The sequence below is a fragment of the Carcharodon carcharias genome, chromosome 20, assembly GCF_017639515.1.
Source record: "Carcharodon carcharias isolate sCarCar2 chromosome 20, sCarCar2.pri, whole genome shotgun sequence".
Lineage (NCBI taxonomy): Eukaryota > Metazoa > Chordata > Chondrichthyes > Lamniformes > Lamnidae > Carcharodon > Carcharodon carcharias.
This window is the reverse complement of record NC_054486.1, coordinates 67,628,877-67,648,765: the sequence shown is the minus strand read 5'-3', so window position 1 is coordinate 67,648,765 and position 19,889 is coordinate 67,628,877. Positions and strand designations below refer to the sequence as shown.

At 42.1% G+C, this 19,889-nt stretch overlaps 1 protein-coding gene across 2 annotated transcripts in view; it reads right to left on the bottom strand.

The window, feature by feature from the left end:
• The window catches only part of map4k5 (mitogen-activated protein kinase kinase kinase kinase 5), a 149,685-nt gene extending 146,672 nt beyond the window's left edge, over nucleotides 1–3,013 (bottom strand). For both annotated transcript variants that reach the window (XM_041214459.1, XM_041214460.1), the window contains exon 1: nucleotides 2,664–3,013. In XM_041214459.1, coding sequence (XP_041070393.1) covers nucleotides 2,664–2,777 — 114 coding nt within the window. In that variant the 5' untranslated portion in view covers nucleotides 2,778–3,013. The remainder of the gene's footprint in view (nucleotides 1–2,663) is intronic.
• Nucleotides 3,014–19,889: the final 16,876 nt, after the last annotated feature.

Here is a 19,889-nt window from a genome sequence, read left to right as displayed (position 1 = left end):
TTCTTAACCTAACTTTTTCAGCAAGTTTCTGGTCATCTGAATTAATATCTCCTTATGTAGCACGGTGTCATATTTCATTTTATAATGTCCTGTGAAGCACTTTGGGACATTTGATGAGGTTAAAGCGCTCCTGTGGAGTGCCTTAGGCCATTTCATTAGGTTAAAACGTTATATAAGTTGTTGTTGATGATTGGCTCTACAGAATATTAAGATCAGGGTTCAGGGAAACTAGTCTTGCAAACTAATAAGAGGACTATTACTTAGTTTTAATGCCTGAAGCATTAGCCTATTTGTGGTCTAGATTAAGAAATGTTCAAACAGTTATCATCCTTATGTACACATTAATTTTACTATACTTGAGTTTGGACAGGGGAACGGTTTATTAAAACCTGAAAAATACTGAAAACATTCTGTATACAGTAAAAAAAAAGTATAATAAAATGATCACAGGCCAACAATGAAACTGGAAATTATAGTCACTGATTTATTTATGGTAACATACTACATATATCTTCCTGTGTACTTTAGGCTAGGAAAATAATTAAAGGATACTGCCAAGGCACCCATCTCAGTACAACATATGCTAGAACAAACCTACAATAGTCCACAATTAGAACATAATACATAAATTTATAATAAAATTACTTTTGTAATAACAGTAGGTACACAAGATAAAAGTAAACAATAGCCAACTGTATGACAGTTTCACAACAAAAATACTGCCCATCCTGTCCTTACAAAATACAGGCCCATTTCCAAACTCCATGAATGTGTTGGCACCTCCCAAATCTGTACCCATAGCTCTCAACTCCTCACTTCAATCCCCAATCAAGTTTCCATTCCTGCCACAGCAAGAAAATAACCTTAAGTCACAAATATCAAACATGACCAAGGTACATTATTCCCTCTTCACTTTCTGCATTTACAAATTGCTCAACAGACATCCAATCTTGGATAAACCACAAATTTCTTCAGCTAAATTAAAACCATCATGTTCAGCTCCCAACAAATTCCAAACAGGGGACTTGACAGGGTGGATGCTGAAAGGATGTTTCCCTTTATGGGAGACACCAGAACTAGGGAACACAGTTTAAAAATAAAGGGGTCTCCCATTTAAGACAGATGAGGAAAATCTCTCTTTCAGCAGGTCATTAGTCTGTGGAATTCTCTTCCCCAGAAATAAGTGGAGGCAGGGTCATTGAGTAATTTTTAAAGCCAAGTTAGTTTCTTGACTGACAGGAAATCAACAGTTATAGATAGTAGACAGGAAAGTAGAGACCACAATCAGATCAGCCATGATCACATCAAACGGTAGAGCAGGCTCAAGGGGCTGAATGGCCTACTACTGCTCCTAACTTGTAAATACGTATGTTCAAACCATTGCCACCATTTCCAGTTAGATAAAATTCAAAAACTATTCAAGCATCACTAACTTAACCTGTAAGGTGCAAAACAAGTAATTATTTAATCCCCTAGTGTTGATATGTAAGTGCTTGATATATTTAACATCAATATGAAAAAGCTACCCTTTATTCTGGTGCAGAAACTGTTACTATTAACACCTGCCAATGTTTTTTTTCTCTAATGTAAAAACCAGACTTCAAGGGGACCTGTTTTTTCTAACAGAGCATCTGGTTCAATCTCTTACTACAGGATAAACACTATTTCAATACCTCTTGAATTAAGGAAAAGCAAATTTTGAAAACTTCTGTGAAAATGTCCCTATCCCATTTAGCTGTTTGCAACTCTCAACCACAAGACCTGCAACAATACATGTTCGGACCAGCTCGAAAAATGTAGAGCGACGTCAGAAAAAGGCACTTCTGAAATAGTTAGTGCGGTTAGAACGGGCGATAAGATATTTTTGTTTAGTATAAAAGCAAAATACTGCGGATGCTGGAAATCTGAAACAAAAACAAAAATAGCTGGAAAAACTCAGCATGTCTGACAGCATCTGCGGAGAGGAATATAGTTAACGTTACGAGTCCGTATGACTCTTCATCAGAACTAAGGAAATATAGAAATGTGGCGAAAAATAAGCTGGTTGAGGGGGGTGGAACAGGTAGAGCTGGATAGAAGGCCAGTAATTTTTTTGTTGTTTTGGATATTTTTGTTTGCTGGTAGGGTAGGTAGAGGAAGAATTAGTTTGGAACCCAAGAAGACTGACTGCTATCATTCTAGTTATTTTCAAAACTTCATATCCTTCTTTCTGTGACTCACCAGATGGCCGAGCCGAGTATTTGTTTGACAAAACAAGTCAATTTATACTTTAATAAATATTTCGCCTTTTCACCCTGCAACTGACATAGGCTAACATTATGTGAACAATAATGTATTCAACTCGAGCGATAGCCAGACTTGGCAATCCAAAGACTGCTGTTTAAAAAATATACTGTTGTTTGTCAAATTGTTGCTGCAACCTGAGCCCTTCCCCGTGGCCCACGATTCACTAAGTGCTTTAAATGAGCCGGTCTTTAGTCTAATGCGGCAAAGTTTGAGAGATCCCCCCCTCTCCCTCAACCCCCAAGGCAGGGGACGGCCATTCGCCTCAGGCAAGAGACACGTCTGCCGGTGTGAAGGCCGCTCGCCCAGCCTCGGATTCGCCGCCAACAACGGTTGGTCAGGGTTGGAGGGAGGGAGGTTAAAACCGTTCAAACACAGACCTTGTAGACATCACCGTAGGTGCCACTGCCGACCCTCTGGATCAGTTCGAAATCCAGCTGCGGGTTCTTCCTCAGGATATCGCCGCTGGCGCTCGCACGAGCCTGCGAGCTCATCGCTCCCTCTCCGATAGGGTGGTCGGATGGAGTAACGGGGGAAGCCGGAGCCGCCACCGCCGTCTCCTGTGTGTCTTCACTCGGCCGCCTCCAAATATGGCTCCCGTTTCATTTCCTGCGCGCGGCGGCGGCGGCGCGAGCTGCCCCCGGGGCCTGGACTCTCGCGCACTCTGCAGCACAGTCTGACACTTAGATCATCTTTGGTGTCGCTTTTTTTTTTCTTATTCTCGTTCGTCTTTTTTTTTTGGGGGGGGGGGGGGTGGTTTATTACAAAAGAAAATATATTATTTTCTCAACTGGCTAAATGCTTACGGCTCCCAATTGTCATATCAGTTCTGATTGTTACGTTTCCCTCTGCCATTTGCGTGTCATTTCCCTTCTGTTGTCTTCAGAAATCAACAGCCAGTAAATTTAGCGTCAACAAGTTATTCATTTATTTCATCCGAATTTATATAATGTACCAACGCGCGTTTTGTTTTTGCGAGCATACCCTATTAATGATTGGGTATATGTACTGCTTGTTTTTACGAAGTACTCTGATCTTAAAAAATTCCGCGAGAGTTCGTGTCAAATTATGTTGATTCGTTGCACGGTTTCACTCCAAATAATTATTAATCTTAACTTTATTTTGTTGGTTTGTGTGGCTAACTACGAAACATTTTATGCCTGAAGGTTGCCACCTGGTGGCTTTTCTGGGAATTACAAAATGTGCCAGTTTATGATTCTAAACAGTGTACCAGGAATGATGATGCATAGAGTTGATGTTTCGAGTCCTCATGACCCTTCAACAGAACATGATAGGGTCCCCCTTGTCCTCAGTTATCACCCCACCAGCCTCCACATTCAAAGGATCATCCTCCGCCATTTCCGCCAACTCTAGCATGATGCCACCACCAAACACATCTTCCCTTCACCCCCCCTTATCGGCATTCCGTAGGGATCGCTCTCTCCGGGACACCCTGGTCCACTCCTCCATCACCCCCTATTCCTCAACCCCCTCCTACGGTACCACCCCATGCCCACGCAAAAGATGTAACACCTGCCCCTTCACTTCCTCTCTCCTCACCGTCCAAGGACCCAAACACTCCTTTCAAGTGAAGCAGCATTTCACTTGCATTTCCCCCAACTTAGTCTACTGCATTCGTTGCTCCCCATGTGGTCTCCTCTACATTGGAGAGACCAAACGTAAACTGGGCGACCGCTTTGCAGAACACCTGCGGTCTGTCCGCAAGAATGACCCAAACCTCCCTGTCGCTTGCCATTTTAACACTCCATCCTGCTCTCTTGCCCACATGTCTGTCCTTGGCTTGCTGCATTGTTCCAGTGAAGCCCAACGCAAACTGGAGGAACAACACCTCATCTTCCGACTAGGGACTTTACAGCCTTCCGGACTGAATATTGAATTCAACAACTTTAGGTCGTGAGCTCCCTCCCCCATCCCCACCCCCTTTCTGTTTCCCCCTTACTTTTTTTTCCAATAAATTATAAAGATTTTCCTTTTCCCACCTATTTCCATTATATAAAAAAAACAACCCCCACTAGAGCTATACCTTGAGTGCCCTACCATCATTCTTAATTAGCACATTCGTTTAGATAATATCACCAACTTTAACTTTAACACCTATGTGTTCTATTGTACTATTGTCGTTGACATCTTTTGATGATCTGCTTCTATCACTGCTTGTTTGTCCCTACAACCACACCCCCCCCCCTCCACCTATCTCTCTCTCTATCTCTCCGCCCCCCACACACACACCTTAAACCAGCTTATATTTCAGCTCATTCCTGGACTCGAACTCAAGTTCTGTCGAAGGGTCATGAGGACTCGAAACGTCAACTCTTTTCTTCTCCGCCGATGCTGCCAGACCTGCTGAGTTTTTCCAGGTAATTCTGTTTTTGTTTTGGATTTCCAGCATCCACAGTTTTTTTGTTTTTAACTCTTTTCTTCGCCGATGCTGCCAGACCGGCTGAGTTTTTCCAGGTAATTCTGTTTTCGTTTTGGATTTCCAGCATCCGCAGTTTTTTGTTTTTATATATATGATGATGCATAGTCGATTTCCCGTGGTAGTGCCCGGCCAAGACTAGGTCTAATTTTCAAGTAAAACACAATATAGGAACGGGAGTAGACCATTTAGCCCCTCGAGCCTGTTCTGCCGCCATTCAATGAGATAATGTTTGATCCGTGACCAAACTAAATATCCACCCTTGCCCCATATTCCTTAATCCCTTTGCTAAACATCTATCATTGAGGTTCCAAGTTTCTACCACCCTTTGTATGTAGAACTATCTCCTAATCTCATAGTTTAAAGACCCAGCTCTAATTTTTAGACTATGCTCCCTAGTGCTAGACTCCCCAGCCAGCAGAAATAGTTTCTATCTATTCCCTTTAATACCCCAAAACTTCGATCAAATTACCCTTTAACTTCCAGTTTTAGTGGACTGGTGATATTTGGACTAGGGCTGGCAGAAGTAAGTCAGTCACCATTTTAAAGTGAAAAGCAAAATACTGCAGATGCTGGAAATCTGAAATAAAAACAGAAAATGCTGGAAATACTCAGCTCGCCTGGTAGCACCTGTGAAGAGAGACACAGTTAAAGCTTCAAGTTGATTTCATTTTAAAGTCATTCATTTTGTTCTTCATTATATAATATGTTAAAAAGTTAAAAGTTCTGCATGCACCTCCCATCAACTTCTCCATTATAAAATCCTTTCTCCACATTTACAATGGAAACTGCCCATACAAGTTTGTCATACTGTAATTACAGGGGTGGACACTTTCTTGGTACCATGTTTACAATAATAAAGTTGATAGATGTTGTACCCTCCCAATTACGTAAGTTCACATAAGCATTTTCCATTATAATATGAACATCTAATGGAAATATAACAATAAGGATTGAATGGATGACTTTAAAGTGGAGCCTGAATTATAATTGCACATCTTGGACAATTACCTGCTGATTAATTTCCATTCTAAAATAAATATCTAAAGGAAATATGTACCTCACATTCTATTGCACCAGGTTCCTTTAGCAAAACGATAAATACAGATTTAGTTAACTCTTCAGGGGTAATGCCAGTGTTGTAGATCTTGTTGGCGATAATAGTTTTTCGGTTCCTTGCTCTCCTGTTGTTTAAATAATTTCTTTTTGTTACTTGATCTGGTCCCATTGCTTTCCCACTGTTCATCTTCTTCATACATGTTCCACTTCTCACAAAATTTCTTGGTCTGTATCTTCGTTTTTGAATAGTGGTTGAGCTCCTCTGTCATGTCGTACAATTCTTCAATGTATTCAGTCCATCATTCCCTCATTTTGTCATTTTCCATTAGAATCAAACCATTCTTTCTTTTCAAAATCCACTGGAGCTACAAACTATTCCCTTTCCTGAAATTTCATTAATAAGTTGGTGAATTTTATTGGGATACATGTTTTTCATTGTCTCAATTGAAATGCATTTGTCATTCAGCCTATTATTGCCAGTAAGATTTACAGCACTGGTATTATCCCTGAAGATCTAACTAAGTCTGTTTTTATCTTTTTGCCAAAGAAACCTGGTGCAATAGTATGTGAGATACATTGAACAATCAACATAATGAGCCATGTAGTAATGAACATCCTCAGAATCCTAATGGCCAGAGTTAGAGAGAAAATTAAATCAGAGATTTCGGTTACTCAGTATGGCATTGTAGAAGATAAAGGAAACAAAATGTAATATATCTTAAATAGCTTGGCAGAACAAGCCATTGAAATACAAAACAACCTCTATTTATCTTTTATTGATTATACTGAAGCATTTGATAAAAATACAACACAATAATCTCATGAAAATGCTGGGAGACATCAACATCAATGGGAAAGATCTTCAATTCATCATGCAGGAATATTTACTGGAATAAGGTAGCAAATTTGAGAACAAACTTGGTGATTGGAAAGCAATCAAAAGGGGATTAGACAAGGCTGTGTTCTCTCACTGGACTGTTTCTCCCTAAGCAGCGAATGTATTCTCAGGGGAACTGAAGGGATGGATGGTGTAAAGGTAGGAGGGAGAGTCATCATCAACATCCACAAAGCAACAAATGGGGAAAACTTGCAAAAAGTGAATTGATACAGTCGTAAAGGAAAGTGGTAGATATGGGCTCACTCAACTTTCTTTTTATTCATTCACAGGATGTGGGCTTCACTGGCGGGGCCAGCATTTATTGCCCTTCACTAGTTGCTCTTGAGAAGGTGATGGTGACCTGCCTTCTTGAACCGCTGCAGTCCATGTGGTGTAGGTACACCCACAGTGCCGTTAGGAAGTGAGTTCCAGGATTTTGACCCAGTAACAGTGAAGGAATGGCAGCAATATATTTCCAAGTCAGGATGGTGAGTGACTTGGAGGGAAACTTCCAGATGGTGGTGTTCCCATCCATCTGCTGCCTTTGTCCTTCTAGATGGTGGTGGTCATGGGTTTGGAAGGTGCTGTCGAAGGAGCCTTGGTGAATTCCTGAAACACATCTTGCAGATGGTACACACAGCTACTACTGTGCGTTGGTGGTGGAGGGAATGAATGTTTGTGGATGTGGTGCCAATCAAGCGGGCTGCTTTGTCTTGTACTGGTAAAAAAACAAGAATGGGCAAGAAAACATACACTATGGTATTGATAAAAGAGGACATTCCAGTATTCAACGTCACAGTGAACAGAAGCAAGTTAGAACATGTCATTCCATCCAACTATTTATGAAGCACAGTAACATCAAATGTCAAAAACAGTACTGAAATCCAATAAAGGATTGGACAAGCCAAAAGTGTTTTAACAAAATGAAGCAACATTATAAGAAATGCACAGCAGAGAAAACTGCAGGTGCATGAGGACAAAAACACTCATTAGGCAACTTCAGATAAGTAAAACACTGAAGAGGAGTAAGAGCAGGAAGAATATGAAGATGAGGCACACATCACCAGAGCAATTGCATTATTTGCTGCTGGGATGTCAGGGATACCCTAATAGCTTGAAAGTCCAGATAGTCAACTTCACACAGGAAAAAATAAAATATGAAATCCTTCCATCCACTCCCACAACCAGCACCAACCATCCCCCTCTCAACAATGTCCACTAAGCAGTCCTTCACACATGTATCCACCTATTGCACCTCTGCTCAATGGGTCCTGTCTTGTAATGACATTCATCATGAAACAAATGAAAATGCAAGTAGACACTCAGGCACAACAAGGACTAGGAAATGTTGCTGATTGATAAATGGTGTTGATATGAAAAGGAAAATCAACAGCAGCACAACATATTTTCAAAAATCCATAATGAATTACAATAGTGTTCTCTTATGTTTTCTACCACTTCTATGTGGTGCATCCTATGTGGCTTCTGCAGAGGTAGAGACAAGCTGCTCAGATTCCTGCCTGACTGCTGAGATGTTTTTGGTCCATGCCCTCTAAATTTCAGCAAATGCACTCACTCTTCCTCACCTAGTTAGATCATTAAATAATTTCCTGCACTGCACCACAATGCCCCTGAGGCCCAGCCCCTCAGTTATGTCCAACCATACCTTCTGGGTTGATTGCCCAGGTTTCTTTTCTCTGCTGGGGAAAACTGTATATCTCCTGCTACTGAATGCACTCAACAGTATTCCTGGTGATGTATCATTAAATCTGGCTGCTGCCCTTGCCCTGACTTTTTCACCAAAGGCTGCTGTACCTGCACCTTTGTAGGGGCATACTTAGACATTGCAAGATGAGGCAGCATGTTGAGTACTGGCTGAGAGGTGGACCAAGTGAGAGGTGGTGGGGAGGGGTGGTGGGGATACAGGTGAGACGTGTGTGCACTTTGAATGCAGTTCCCACTTCAATGTCCCCTTTCACCTTCATCCCTCTCCTGCGGCAACAAGTAAAGCATCTGTCATTCTGCTTAAAGAGGTAGAAATGTTGGCAATCAATGCCTGCATCATGGTCATAGCCTGCATGGACTTATTTAAGAGCTGTGCTTAATGTTCCATGGGCGCAGCTGCTCTCTCCATGGTAGACATTCTCTCAGCTGCTTGTGTCAACAATCCACTGGGATCAAGTTGAATTCCTGCATCATCTCTGCAATTGTGGAGAGTCTGTCAGTACCTGGCTAAGTTATTGATACACCTCTACGATTCTCCTTCTCAATGATAGCACCCTGGGTTCAGAATCTATGGACAGCTGTCCCTGCCACCACTGTCTCCTCTTGCTCAATTATAAATTGTGAATCACCAGGTGAAAACCCAAATAACGGTCTAAGTGGACCTACTGAAGTTAAATCATAAAATCTATTTGCTGCCCTTGCTCTATATGCATCCATCCTAATACCTCCTGGATCCTCCAAATTCCATTTCACATTGTCCCTTTAAATAGACATGAGGTTATGTAATGCAGATATGCATCACACCTGCTACAATCCCAGGAAGTTGAAATTTATTGCCTCAATCAAGCTGATATCAGGGAAACCGATGCACTATCTTTACTTCTGGGTTTTGCCCAAGCAACTCCTCTACAATCATAATATAAAAGCAAAATATGGTGGATGCTGGAAATCTGAAATAAAAACAAAATACTGGAAAAACTCAGCAGGTCTGACAGCATCTGTGGAAAGAGAAACAGAGTTAACGTTTCGAATCTGTATGAGTCGAGCTCTGAAGGAGGGTCATACAGACTCAAAATGTTAACTCTGTTTCTCGCTCCACAGATGTTGTCATCTACTACCAACCGTATCCTACCCCGCCCCCAACCCCCAACCCCGACAAAATCAGGTTCAGAACTGGAGATTGAGTTACACCTGCACAGCTCATTTGGCTTTATGACCAGCTTGTGGTTTAGAATAACGTCAACAGTGTTGGTTCGATTCTTGTTCCAGCTGAGGCAGTCATGGGGCCTGCCTCCTTGTCCTACCCTGTAGTAAATGGAAAGCAATGGCAAAGAACCACTGAAAAAAATCAGCCAAGGAAACTGCTCAGGATGAAGGATCATCAGACAATGAGCCAAGGACCTGCCTTTGGGCAGAGCACAAATCACTCACCCAACTCGGGCCCATTAATGATCTGTTTACTGCTGTTTCATCTACAACAGTACAGGAAGTCATATAGTTTTCATATAATCCTCCAATTTCGTACTATTTATAACTGATCAGCAAAATATACAACTCAGGAAGCAGAGAAGTGTTATGATCCCAGCTAATGTTACCACTAGACAAACCAAGGTGGAGGGCTGTGAAATATTGGAGGAAATTAACACAGAGAGAGAGAGGAGGCACTAGCGAGTTTAGTGGCCTTAAAAGCGGATAAATCCGCAGGCCCAGATGAGATGTATCCTAGGCTGTTGAGGGGGGCAAGGGAAGGAATATCAGGGGCCCTGGCAGTAATTTTCAAATCCTCTCTGGCCACAGGCGAGGTGCCAGAGGACTGGAGGACTGCTAACGTTGTCCCGTTATTAGGGGGAGAAGGTATGGACCAGGAAATTACAGGCCAGTCAGTCTAATCTCGGTGGTGGGGAAGTTACTAGAAAGAATTCTGAGGGACAGAATATATCTGCACTTGGAGAGACACGGATTAATTAAGGATAGTCAGCATGGATTTGTTAAGGGAAGGTCATGTTTGACAAATTTGATCGAATTTTTTGAGGAGGTAACAGGAGTATTGTTGAGGGTAATACATTTGATGTGGTCTACATGGACTTTAGCAAGGCTTTTAATAAGGTCCCTCATGGCAGACTGGTCAAGAAAGTAAAAGCCCATGGGATCCAAGGCAAAGTGGCAAGTTGGATCCAAAATTGGCTGAGACGCATGAAGCAGAGGATGATGGTAGAGGAATGTTTCTGTGACTGGAAGTCTGTTTCCAGTGGTGTTCCACAGGGATCTGTGCTGGGGCCCTTGCCATTTGTGGTGTACATAAATGTTTTGGATTTAAATGTAGGGGGTATGATCAAGAAGTTAGCAGATGACATGAAAATTGGTAGGGTGGTAAATAGTGAGGAGGATAGCCATAAACTGCAGGAGGATATCAATGGATTTGTCAGGTGGGCAGAGCAGTGGCAAATGGAATTCAATCCAGAAAAGTATGAGGTAAGGCACTTGGGGAGGGCTAACAAGGCAAGGAATTACACAATGAATGGTAGAACCCGGGAAAGTACTGATGATCAGAAGGACCTTGGTGTGCATATCCACAGATCCCTGAAGGTAGCAGGGCAGGTGGATAAGGTGGTTAAGAAGTCATATGGGATACTTGCCTTTAGTAGCTGGGGTATTGAATACAAGAGCAGGGAGATTATGTTGGAACTGTATAAAGTGCTAGTTAGGCCACAACTGTGTGCAGTTCTGGTCACCACATTTTAGGAAGGATGTGATTGCACTGGAGAGGGCGCAGAAGAGATTTATTTGGATGCTGCCTGGGCTGGAAGGCCTGAGCCATGATGAAAGATTGGATAGGCTGCGGTTGTTTTCCTTGGAACAATGAAGGTTGAGAATGGACCTGATGGAGATGTATAAGATTATGAGAGGCATAGATAGGGTGGATAGGAAGGCACTTTTTCCATTAGTAGAGGGGTCAATAACCAGGGGGCATAGATTTAAGGAAAGAGGTCGAAGGCTAAGTGGGAAGTTGAGGAGAAATGTTTTCACCCAGAGGGTGGTGGGAGTCTGGAATTCACTGCCTGAAAGGGTGGTTGAGTAAGAAACTCTCGTAACATTTAAGAGGCATTTAGGTATTCCCTTGCATTGCCATAGCCTCCAGCCTATGGGCCAAACGCTGGAAAATTGGATTAATGTAGTGAGATCTTTGTTGACCAGCATGGACACGATGGGCTTAATGGCCTCCTTCTGTAGGTGTCTATGAGTCTATGAGCCAAATCCCAGAGTGGAACCCAGCTTGATAGACCCTAACTTTTATTTTTTGTTTAGAAACATGGAGGGTGGCTACTGACCAGAGTCACAGGAGTCAGCTGACAACTTCTAACAAAAGAATAAAACATTTAATCAACAAGAAAAGATTAACCATATTATAATACTCCACTCACAACTATACCTTTCCAGATATATGCAGATCCATAAGGATAACACAAGTTGCAAAGGTTACCTTATACACTAATGTTCACAGTAAGTACACAATCCATTTAAACCAATAGATCACTTGTGGTCAGATGAACCACACTCTGAAACCAAGTGACAGATGCCACCCCAAACAGGTGCTTTGGATCTCTCATCAACTACCCCCAGACTCTTGTCACACCATGAGCCAACCGGTTTCACTGAACTCTGTCTTACACAGAAGGGTTTCTAATCTCCACTCTTGCAGAACCCGCTTTGTAACCTTCTCCAAAATGACACTTTCTCAAGATGCCTTTCACAGGGGTCTACCTCCAGGCTTTTGAATTCTTCTTCCAATGTTCCTCTCCCCTGGATCACCATGTGCATTCAAGCATCACATTCCAAGCACTCTTTCTCAGATACTCAGCTGTGCCAACAGAATACCATTGCTTCACATGCCTGTAGGAAAGAGTTAGCATTTTGGCTGTCTCCTTGGATCTTCTGGCTTCTCACAAGCCTATTTTGCTTTAATTCTGCGAACTGCAGCTTTCTCCTTTAAGCTTTAAACTTGGAGCCTTCCTCCTTGCTCCCTGCTATCACTTCCACTGAACAGGATATTGTTCCAGATTCCTGTTCTTTAGCTTTGACTAGAAAGTCTTCTTGGTGCCTTTCTCCTTTCTACTCTGTCCTTGGTGTTGGGATCTTCTGGTTCTTTTGGAAAATCTGTTCTCTCTGCAGTTCCCTCTGCTATGTCCAGCCTCTCCTGGCTTCCAAGTGAACTGAACAACTGCTGTTCTGTTTCTCCCTGTGTCTGTTGGCCTCTTATTGCTCGGCAACAGCACAGTTTTTCTACATTGTGTTTGTTTAACTCTCTTTCAAGAGTTGTAAAACCTCATTAAAATGCAGGCATCTTTTAAAGTGAAACTAAAACTTAAGTTCCCCCCTTTCTTAATGCACAAATACAGAAATACAAATTAAATTTAAAACTAAAACTCATTCCAAGTACAAATAAAACTTACTTAACACTATCTCTAGTTCCTAATAGGAGTCAGATTAGAAGAATATGGAAGTCTCCTCTGTAGTGCTGGTTGAGGAGCTGGGAGATATAGAACAGAGGGAATACAGAACCATCACTCATGGGAGGGTGTAATTACAGCACTAATGAGTTTATGCAGGTAATTTCCATTATAAATATGAATATAAAAAATTATAATAGAAAAGTCATCAGGTAGTTTGTGCAGATGTAAGAATTTTTAAATGATTGTATTTACACTTATATAGTACCTCACAAGCTTCAACAAAGTTTTTCAAATGCAGGGACTATTGATACGTTAGGAGAGCTCCTCAAAAGGCACTTTAGGAGCTTACAGGAAGTTTAATGGTTTAATAACTATTTTCTGGTTTAGACTCTGTGGGTTTCATTTTCCCATTGGCTTCAGGACCTGAACATGTGGGACCAAATGGAGGTCCCATGCTCCCACTTGATGGGAGAAGACCACCAGAGATATTCCCAGAAGAGCCCCCTAATTAGTCATCTCCAAGTTCACTGTCCAATAAAGGATGGCAGGTAGGCCCATGATGCTGCTGGCCCTGTCAGAGGGTCAACAGCTCTGGAGATCGGCAGCTCCACCGAGAGGAATGGGCACTGCTGACACAGCTTGGAATTTGCATGAGCACCTCAAAATGGAGGCATCCTCAGAGCCTAACTATTAAGTAGTAATTTAAGAGGGAGGAAGATGGCAGGCCCCTCTGATCAGAGGGAAGCCCCTCCAGTGACAGTATTTGGGCTGCGGGTTCGGCTTTTGCTGCTGGCAGCCCCCTCTTTTGGGAATGGGGAATGAAATCTCTGGCTTTGATGGCCCCCTGGACTGCTACACCCCAACCACCATTTTAAATGTTCACTCCCTCCACCACCAACGCATAGTAGCAGCAGTGTGTACCATCTACAAGATGCACTACAGTAACTCACCAAAGCTCCTTCAAAAGCACTTTCCAAATCGCAAACTCTACCACCCAGAAGGACAAGGGCAGCAGTTGCATGAGAACACAATCACTTGCAAATTCCTCTCCAAGTCACACACGATCCTGACTTGGAACTATATCACCATTCCTTTACTGTCACAGGATCAAAATGCTTGAACTCCCTTCCTAACAGCACCGTGGGTATGCCCTGCACCAGATGTACTGCAGCAGTTCATGAAGGCAGCTCACCAGCATCTTCTCAAGTACAAAAAGGGATGGGCAACAAATGTTGGCCTTGCCAGTGGCATCCACAGACGTTAGGAATCTATTGGCGAGTAACTCACCTTCTGACTCCCCAAAGCCTGTCCACCATCTACAAGGCACAAATCAGGAGTGTGATGGAATACTCTCCGCTTGCCTGGATGAATGCAGCTCCAACAACACTCAAGAAGTTTGACACCATACAAGACAAAGCAGCCTGCTTGATTTGGCACCCCATCCACAAACATTCACCCCCTCCACCATTGACACATGGTGGCAGCAGTGTGTACCACCTACAAGATGCACTGCAGGAACTCACCATGGCTGTGCAGACAGCACCTTCAAAACCACAACCATTACCATCTAGAAGGACAAGGGCAACAGAAACATGGGTAAACTACCATCTAGATGTTCCCCTCCAAGCCACTCACCATCCTGACTTGGAAAAATATTGCTGTTCCTTCACTGCCACTGGGTCAAAATCCTGGAAGTCCCTCTCTAAAAGCATTGTGGGTGCCCACATCACATGGACTGCAGCAGTTCAGGGAGGCAGCTCACCACCACCTTCTCAATGGCAATTAGGGATGGGCAATAAATGCTGGAAACAGGAGAACTCAAAAGGAAAATAGTCAAGAATGACTTTCAACCATTTCAAAGCAGCACGGGTAAAAGCTTAGGGAGTAGTTTGCCACCTATGCTCAGTCAGGCTATATGATGTACATCTTTTCCATATATTCATTATTTCAAATATAATGGTAATGCTTTTATAATCTTGCTTTGCCATACCTCTATTTTCCTGAACTGAGCTACTGTATTGTATAGATTCAAAGTATTTTCTTAAAAATATTTATGATCTCTTTAATATGTTCTGGTTGCTTCTCTAGTTGCAATAATTGACCATTTTTTATTTGTTTTGGGGTTGGTGCTGGGAAAGTCATGTTTAATGTATAATTCAATTTATAAAGATGGTAAATATTCTAGGTCTAGTTATTTTCAATTACCTATGTATTGTGCATTACTCACTACACTAATGCATCTAAATAGGCAAATATTCAATGGCGCAGTTTTCTTCCAACACCTAAGACAGATGACCTGGCCAGTTATTTGATTGCGCTTGTGGAAACTTTCTGTGTGCAATTTAGCTGCCAATTTTCCTACTTAACAGCAGTGACTGCACTTCGAGTAGCATTTCATTGGCTGTAAGGTATTTAGTGATGTCCTGAGATGAAGAAGGGTGCTTCATAACAGCTAATCTTTCTTTATTTTCAAAAATGATTTTTCAAAACAAGTGCTGAAAACATTATATACACAAATACATTAAAATATAACTGGTATCACAAAATACAGCATGCACATTGATACTGCAATCAGTAAGGTTCAGAACGTCTGGATTCTTTAACCTGGAGAAAGCTGAGGAAATCATATGGATAAAATGTAATGAATTTGGGGTGGAAATTGACCCATTTGGGAGCTGCAAAGGAATTTTGGTAGAGAAAAGAAAAACAAACAATGCATATTTTCCTCAAGCTGTAAATTCAACTGCAATTTTATTTCTACACAGTAATTTTTAAAATTAAGATGCCACCTAATGGTAAATTAGATGAAATACACTAATTTACCATCTTAAATATTAACAACCTCCTTGACCTTTGTGGTAACATACAAATAGAGGAGTGTATAAAATAAAATCTGATGCTGAAAGGAGATTACATAGGATTACATGGGATAAATGGCACAGAAACAGGCCATTTGGCCCAACCAGTCCATGCGGGCGTTCATGCTCCACTCAAGCCTCCTCTCATCGTTTCTTATCTAAATCTATGAGCAATGAGATGAGTACATTTAGTATTTAAAAAGGCGATGTATTATGGTTTATAAAAACACTTTGAGAAACGTGGAGACAATGGGCATGAACCACTGCACCCCATCCCACCCCACCCCCACAACACCCCCCAAACTGGACAGAAATGGAGTGTTAGTGCAAATCAAATAGCAATGCAACACTACTGTCCCATTCCTGTCAACTTCTGGACATCTGCTTTTTTTTGGTGGGAGGCCTTGAACTAGGAGATCCAGGTGCCCACTGGAATTGGATGGGGGAGCCACTGTGATCCATTTATATGAGTTGTGGAGTATGAAGGATACAAGGAAAAGTTAGAGATGGCTTTTTAATCAAGAGAGCAGGATGTGCCAACATGTTGGAGTCTGGCATTTTGAAAGGGTAGGTTTGAAACAACCATATGTTCTTGGTGTCTCAAGTGATCTGGTATGTGCCAAACCTAGCTGCAAATCAGAGGAGAGAGGATGAGCTGAGTTGAAATTACTAAGGATGAGGAGTCACTCAGTGCAAAGGCTTCGGGAGGAAAGAATAAATCATAAAGGGCTTGAGAGCGGTAATAAATGGACATTTTAAAGGGTGTTGTGAAGAGTAGTACATGATGAGGTGCTCAAAGGAGGAAGAGGTGCCAGAAGACTAGGAGGAAAGGCCAATGTGTGATTTAGTGATAAAAGCCACATCTTTCCATTCATTGGTAAGATTGTACATAAAGGTGAGGTGCTGCCAGTGTTGAGGTTAGGAATGAGCTGAGATATCTGGTTGATCTAGGTTGCCAACCGAGCTAGCCAACTTCTGTCAAAGTTGTGTATTTTTGAAACCCTGTATAAATACCGGTTGCTATTGCTCATTTATTCATATTAGACTAAGCACTTTTATCTTGGTTGGTTGGGTACTTTGGAATGTTATTGTTTGATGAGATTCAAAGGTGTAGTCTATGTATATTTAAAATTGAAGCAAACAAACTTTGTGCAGATACCAGGTTCAACAATTGGTGGGTACCTACTATGACATCTGTCCACTGAGCCCCGTTCAATTCTCCACCAAGTGCTGGCATTAAAGTCTGGAAAACCACCAGCACCAAGATGATATGGTCATAGATAAGCCCAAACAGCTCAAAACACATAAGCTATTCCATTTCTATTTCCTGAACAAGGGCCACAACTGTCTATGAATAAATCACAATTTCTCAGTTTTTTATTCATTTGCAGGATGTTGGTGTTGCTGGCTAGGCCAGCACTTATTGCCTATCCTTAATTGCCCTTTAGAAGGTGGTGGTGAGCTGCCTTCTTGAACCACTGCAGTCCTTGTTGTGTAGATACACACACAGTGTTGCTAGGGAGGGACTTCTAGGATTTTGACCCAGCGACAGTGAAGGAACGGCGATATATTTCCAAGTAAGGATGGTGAGCGGCTTGGAGGGGAACTTCCAGGTGGTGGTATTCCCATGTATTTGCAGGCCTTGTCCTTCTAGATGGTAGCAGTCATGGGTTTGGAAGGTGCTGCCTAAGGAGCCTTGGTGAGTTTCTGCAGTGCATCTTGTAGATGGTACACACTGCTGCCACTATTCATCAGTGGTGGAGGGAGTGAAGGTTTGTGGAAGGGTTGCCAATCAAGTGGGCTGCTTTGTCCTGAATGGCATTAAGCTTCTTGAGTCTTGTGGGAGCTGCACTCATCCAAGCAAGCAGAGAGTATTCCATCACACTCCTTGTAGATGGTGGACAAGCTTTGGCGAATCAGAAGGTGAGTTACTCACTGCAGGATTCCGAGCCTCTAACCTGTTCTTGTTGCCACAGTATTTATGTGGCTAGTCTAGTTCAGTTTCTGGTCAATGGTAACCCCCAGGATGTTGAAAGTGAGGGATTTAGCGATGGTAATACCATTGAATGTCAAGGGGTGATGATTAGATTGTCTCGTGTTGGAGATGGTTATTGTCTGGTGCTTGTGTGGTGCAAATGTTACTTGGCATTTCTCAGCCCAAGCTTGAATATTGTCTGGGTCGTGCTGCATTTGGACATGTACTGCTTCAGTCACGAATGCTGCTGAACATTCTTCAATCACCAGTGAATGTCCCCACTTCTGACCCTATGAATGAAGGAAAGTCATTGATGAAGCAGCTGAAGATGGTTGGGCTGAGGACATTACCCTGAGGAACTCCTGCAGTGATGTCCTGGAACTAAGATGATTGACCTCCAACAAACACAATCATCTTCCTTTGTGCTTGGTATGATTACAACCAGTGGAGAGTTTTCCCCCGATTCCCATTGACTCCAGTTTTGCTAGGGCTCCTTGATGCCACACTCAGTCAAATGCTACCTTGATGTCAAGGACAGTCACTCTCACTTCACCTCTGGAGTTCAGTTTTCTTGTCTATGCTTGAACCAAGGCTGTAATAAGGTCAGAAACTGAGTGACCCTGGCGGAACCCAAACTGAGTGTCAGTGAGCAGGTTATTGCTAAGGAAGTGCCGCTTGATAGCACTGTTGTTAACCCCTTCCATTACTTTACTGATGATGGAGAGTAGACAGATGGGGCTGTAATTGGCCAGGCTGCATTTTCCACATTGCTGGGTAGATGCCAATTTTGTAGCTGTACTGGAACAGCTTGGCTAAGGGCATAGCAAGTTCTGGAGCCCAATCTTCAGTACTATTGTAGCTTCACCAGGTTGACACCTCATTTTTAGATATGCCTGGTGCTGTTCCTGGCATTCCCTACTGCACTCTTCAAAGAACCAGGTGTCAAGAAGATATAATAATGTCTATAATATTATTGGAAATTATTATAAAATAGAATTTAGTGGTTCCTGTGTCTATGTGTGTGTGTGTGTGTGTGTGTGTGTGTTAATTGGATTAAAGCAGCTGGTTTAGACGCTTTGATGTATAGAAGAGAAGTAGGTTTGAAATGATAATTAGATAAACATAGGGAAATAGAAAGTGAGGTGTAAAGGGGGTAATTTACATCTTAAAATAGACTATTCAAAAAGCGAGTGAAATATTACACCTAATCAAGTGAAGGTCAGAAAAATGTGTTTATTTTTTACGGAGCTTACTAGTATTTTGGAAGGGTTTTGTTGTTAGAAGATTTAAAGTTGAAAAAAACCTAGTGACAATGAGAATTTGCATTCAAAGAGGCAAATATGTATAAAGGAAGAGAAGGCTGTTGGTAAAAGGAGGAGGGATTCTAAGATCCAAAGCCTTCAGTCTGTAAGCCTCAAGTCTGTCTGCAAAGACCCACAGCTGAAAGATACTCATTTTGAATGCAACTGCCCAGGTTGTGCTTTGCCAGGGGTCTGTTTAAATCTATGTGTTTTACTGTTGCCTTACCAGGGGTCTAACTGAGAGTCAGATTAATTAAGGGATTTTTGTAGTTATTATAGCAGTAATTTTGTATATATTTATATATATATATATAAATGCTTACAATCTTTTTTGTATTAATAAATGTTTAATTTAGTTTTATAAAAAAGCTCTTGAGACTTGGTGGTCTTATTACTATTGAATTCGAAGCCTGCATCTCGAAACATACAAATTGAAAAACTGGGATATGACAGTTGTTTCAAGTTTCCCTCTGAGATTTGAACAACTCAGCCTTTACCATTAGTACCGGGGTTGATTCCCTGACTTGCTGGTAATGTTAAAGTGGGGGATATGCCAGGCTGTGAGATTACAGATTGTGGTCGAGTATAATTCTGCTACTGCTGATCGCCCACAGCGCATCATGGTTGCGCAATCTTAAGTTGCTAGATCTATTAGAAACTTATCTCATTTAGTATGGTGATAGTGCAACACAACATGATGGAGGATATCCTCAATGAGAAGATGGGACTTGGTCTCCACAAGGACTGTACGGTGGTCACTCCTTGTTTTTCCCTCTTGTTGGTTCCCTCGCCATCTGCCGCAGACCTAGTTTAGCAGCTATGTCCTTTGGAACTCGGCCAGCTCGGTCTGTTTTGGTGCTACCAAGCCACTCTTGGTGGTGGACATTGAAGTCGTCCACCCCGAGTACATTCTTGCTACCCTC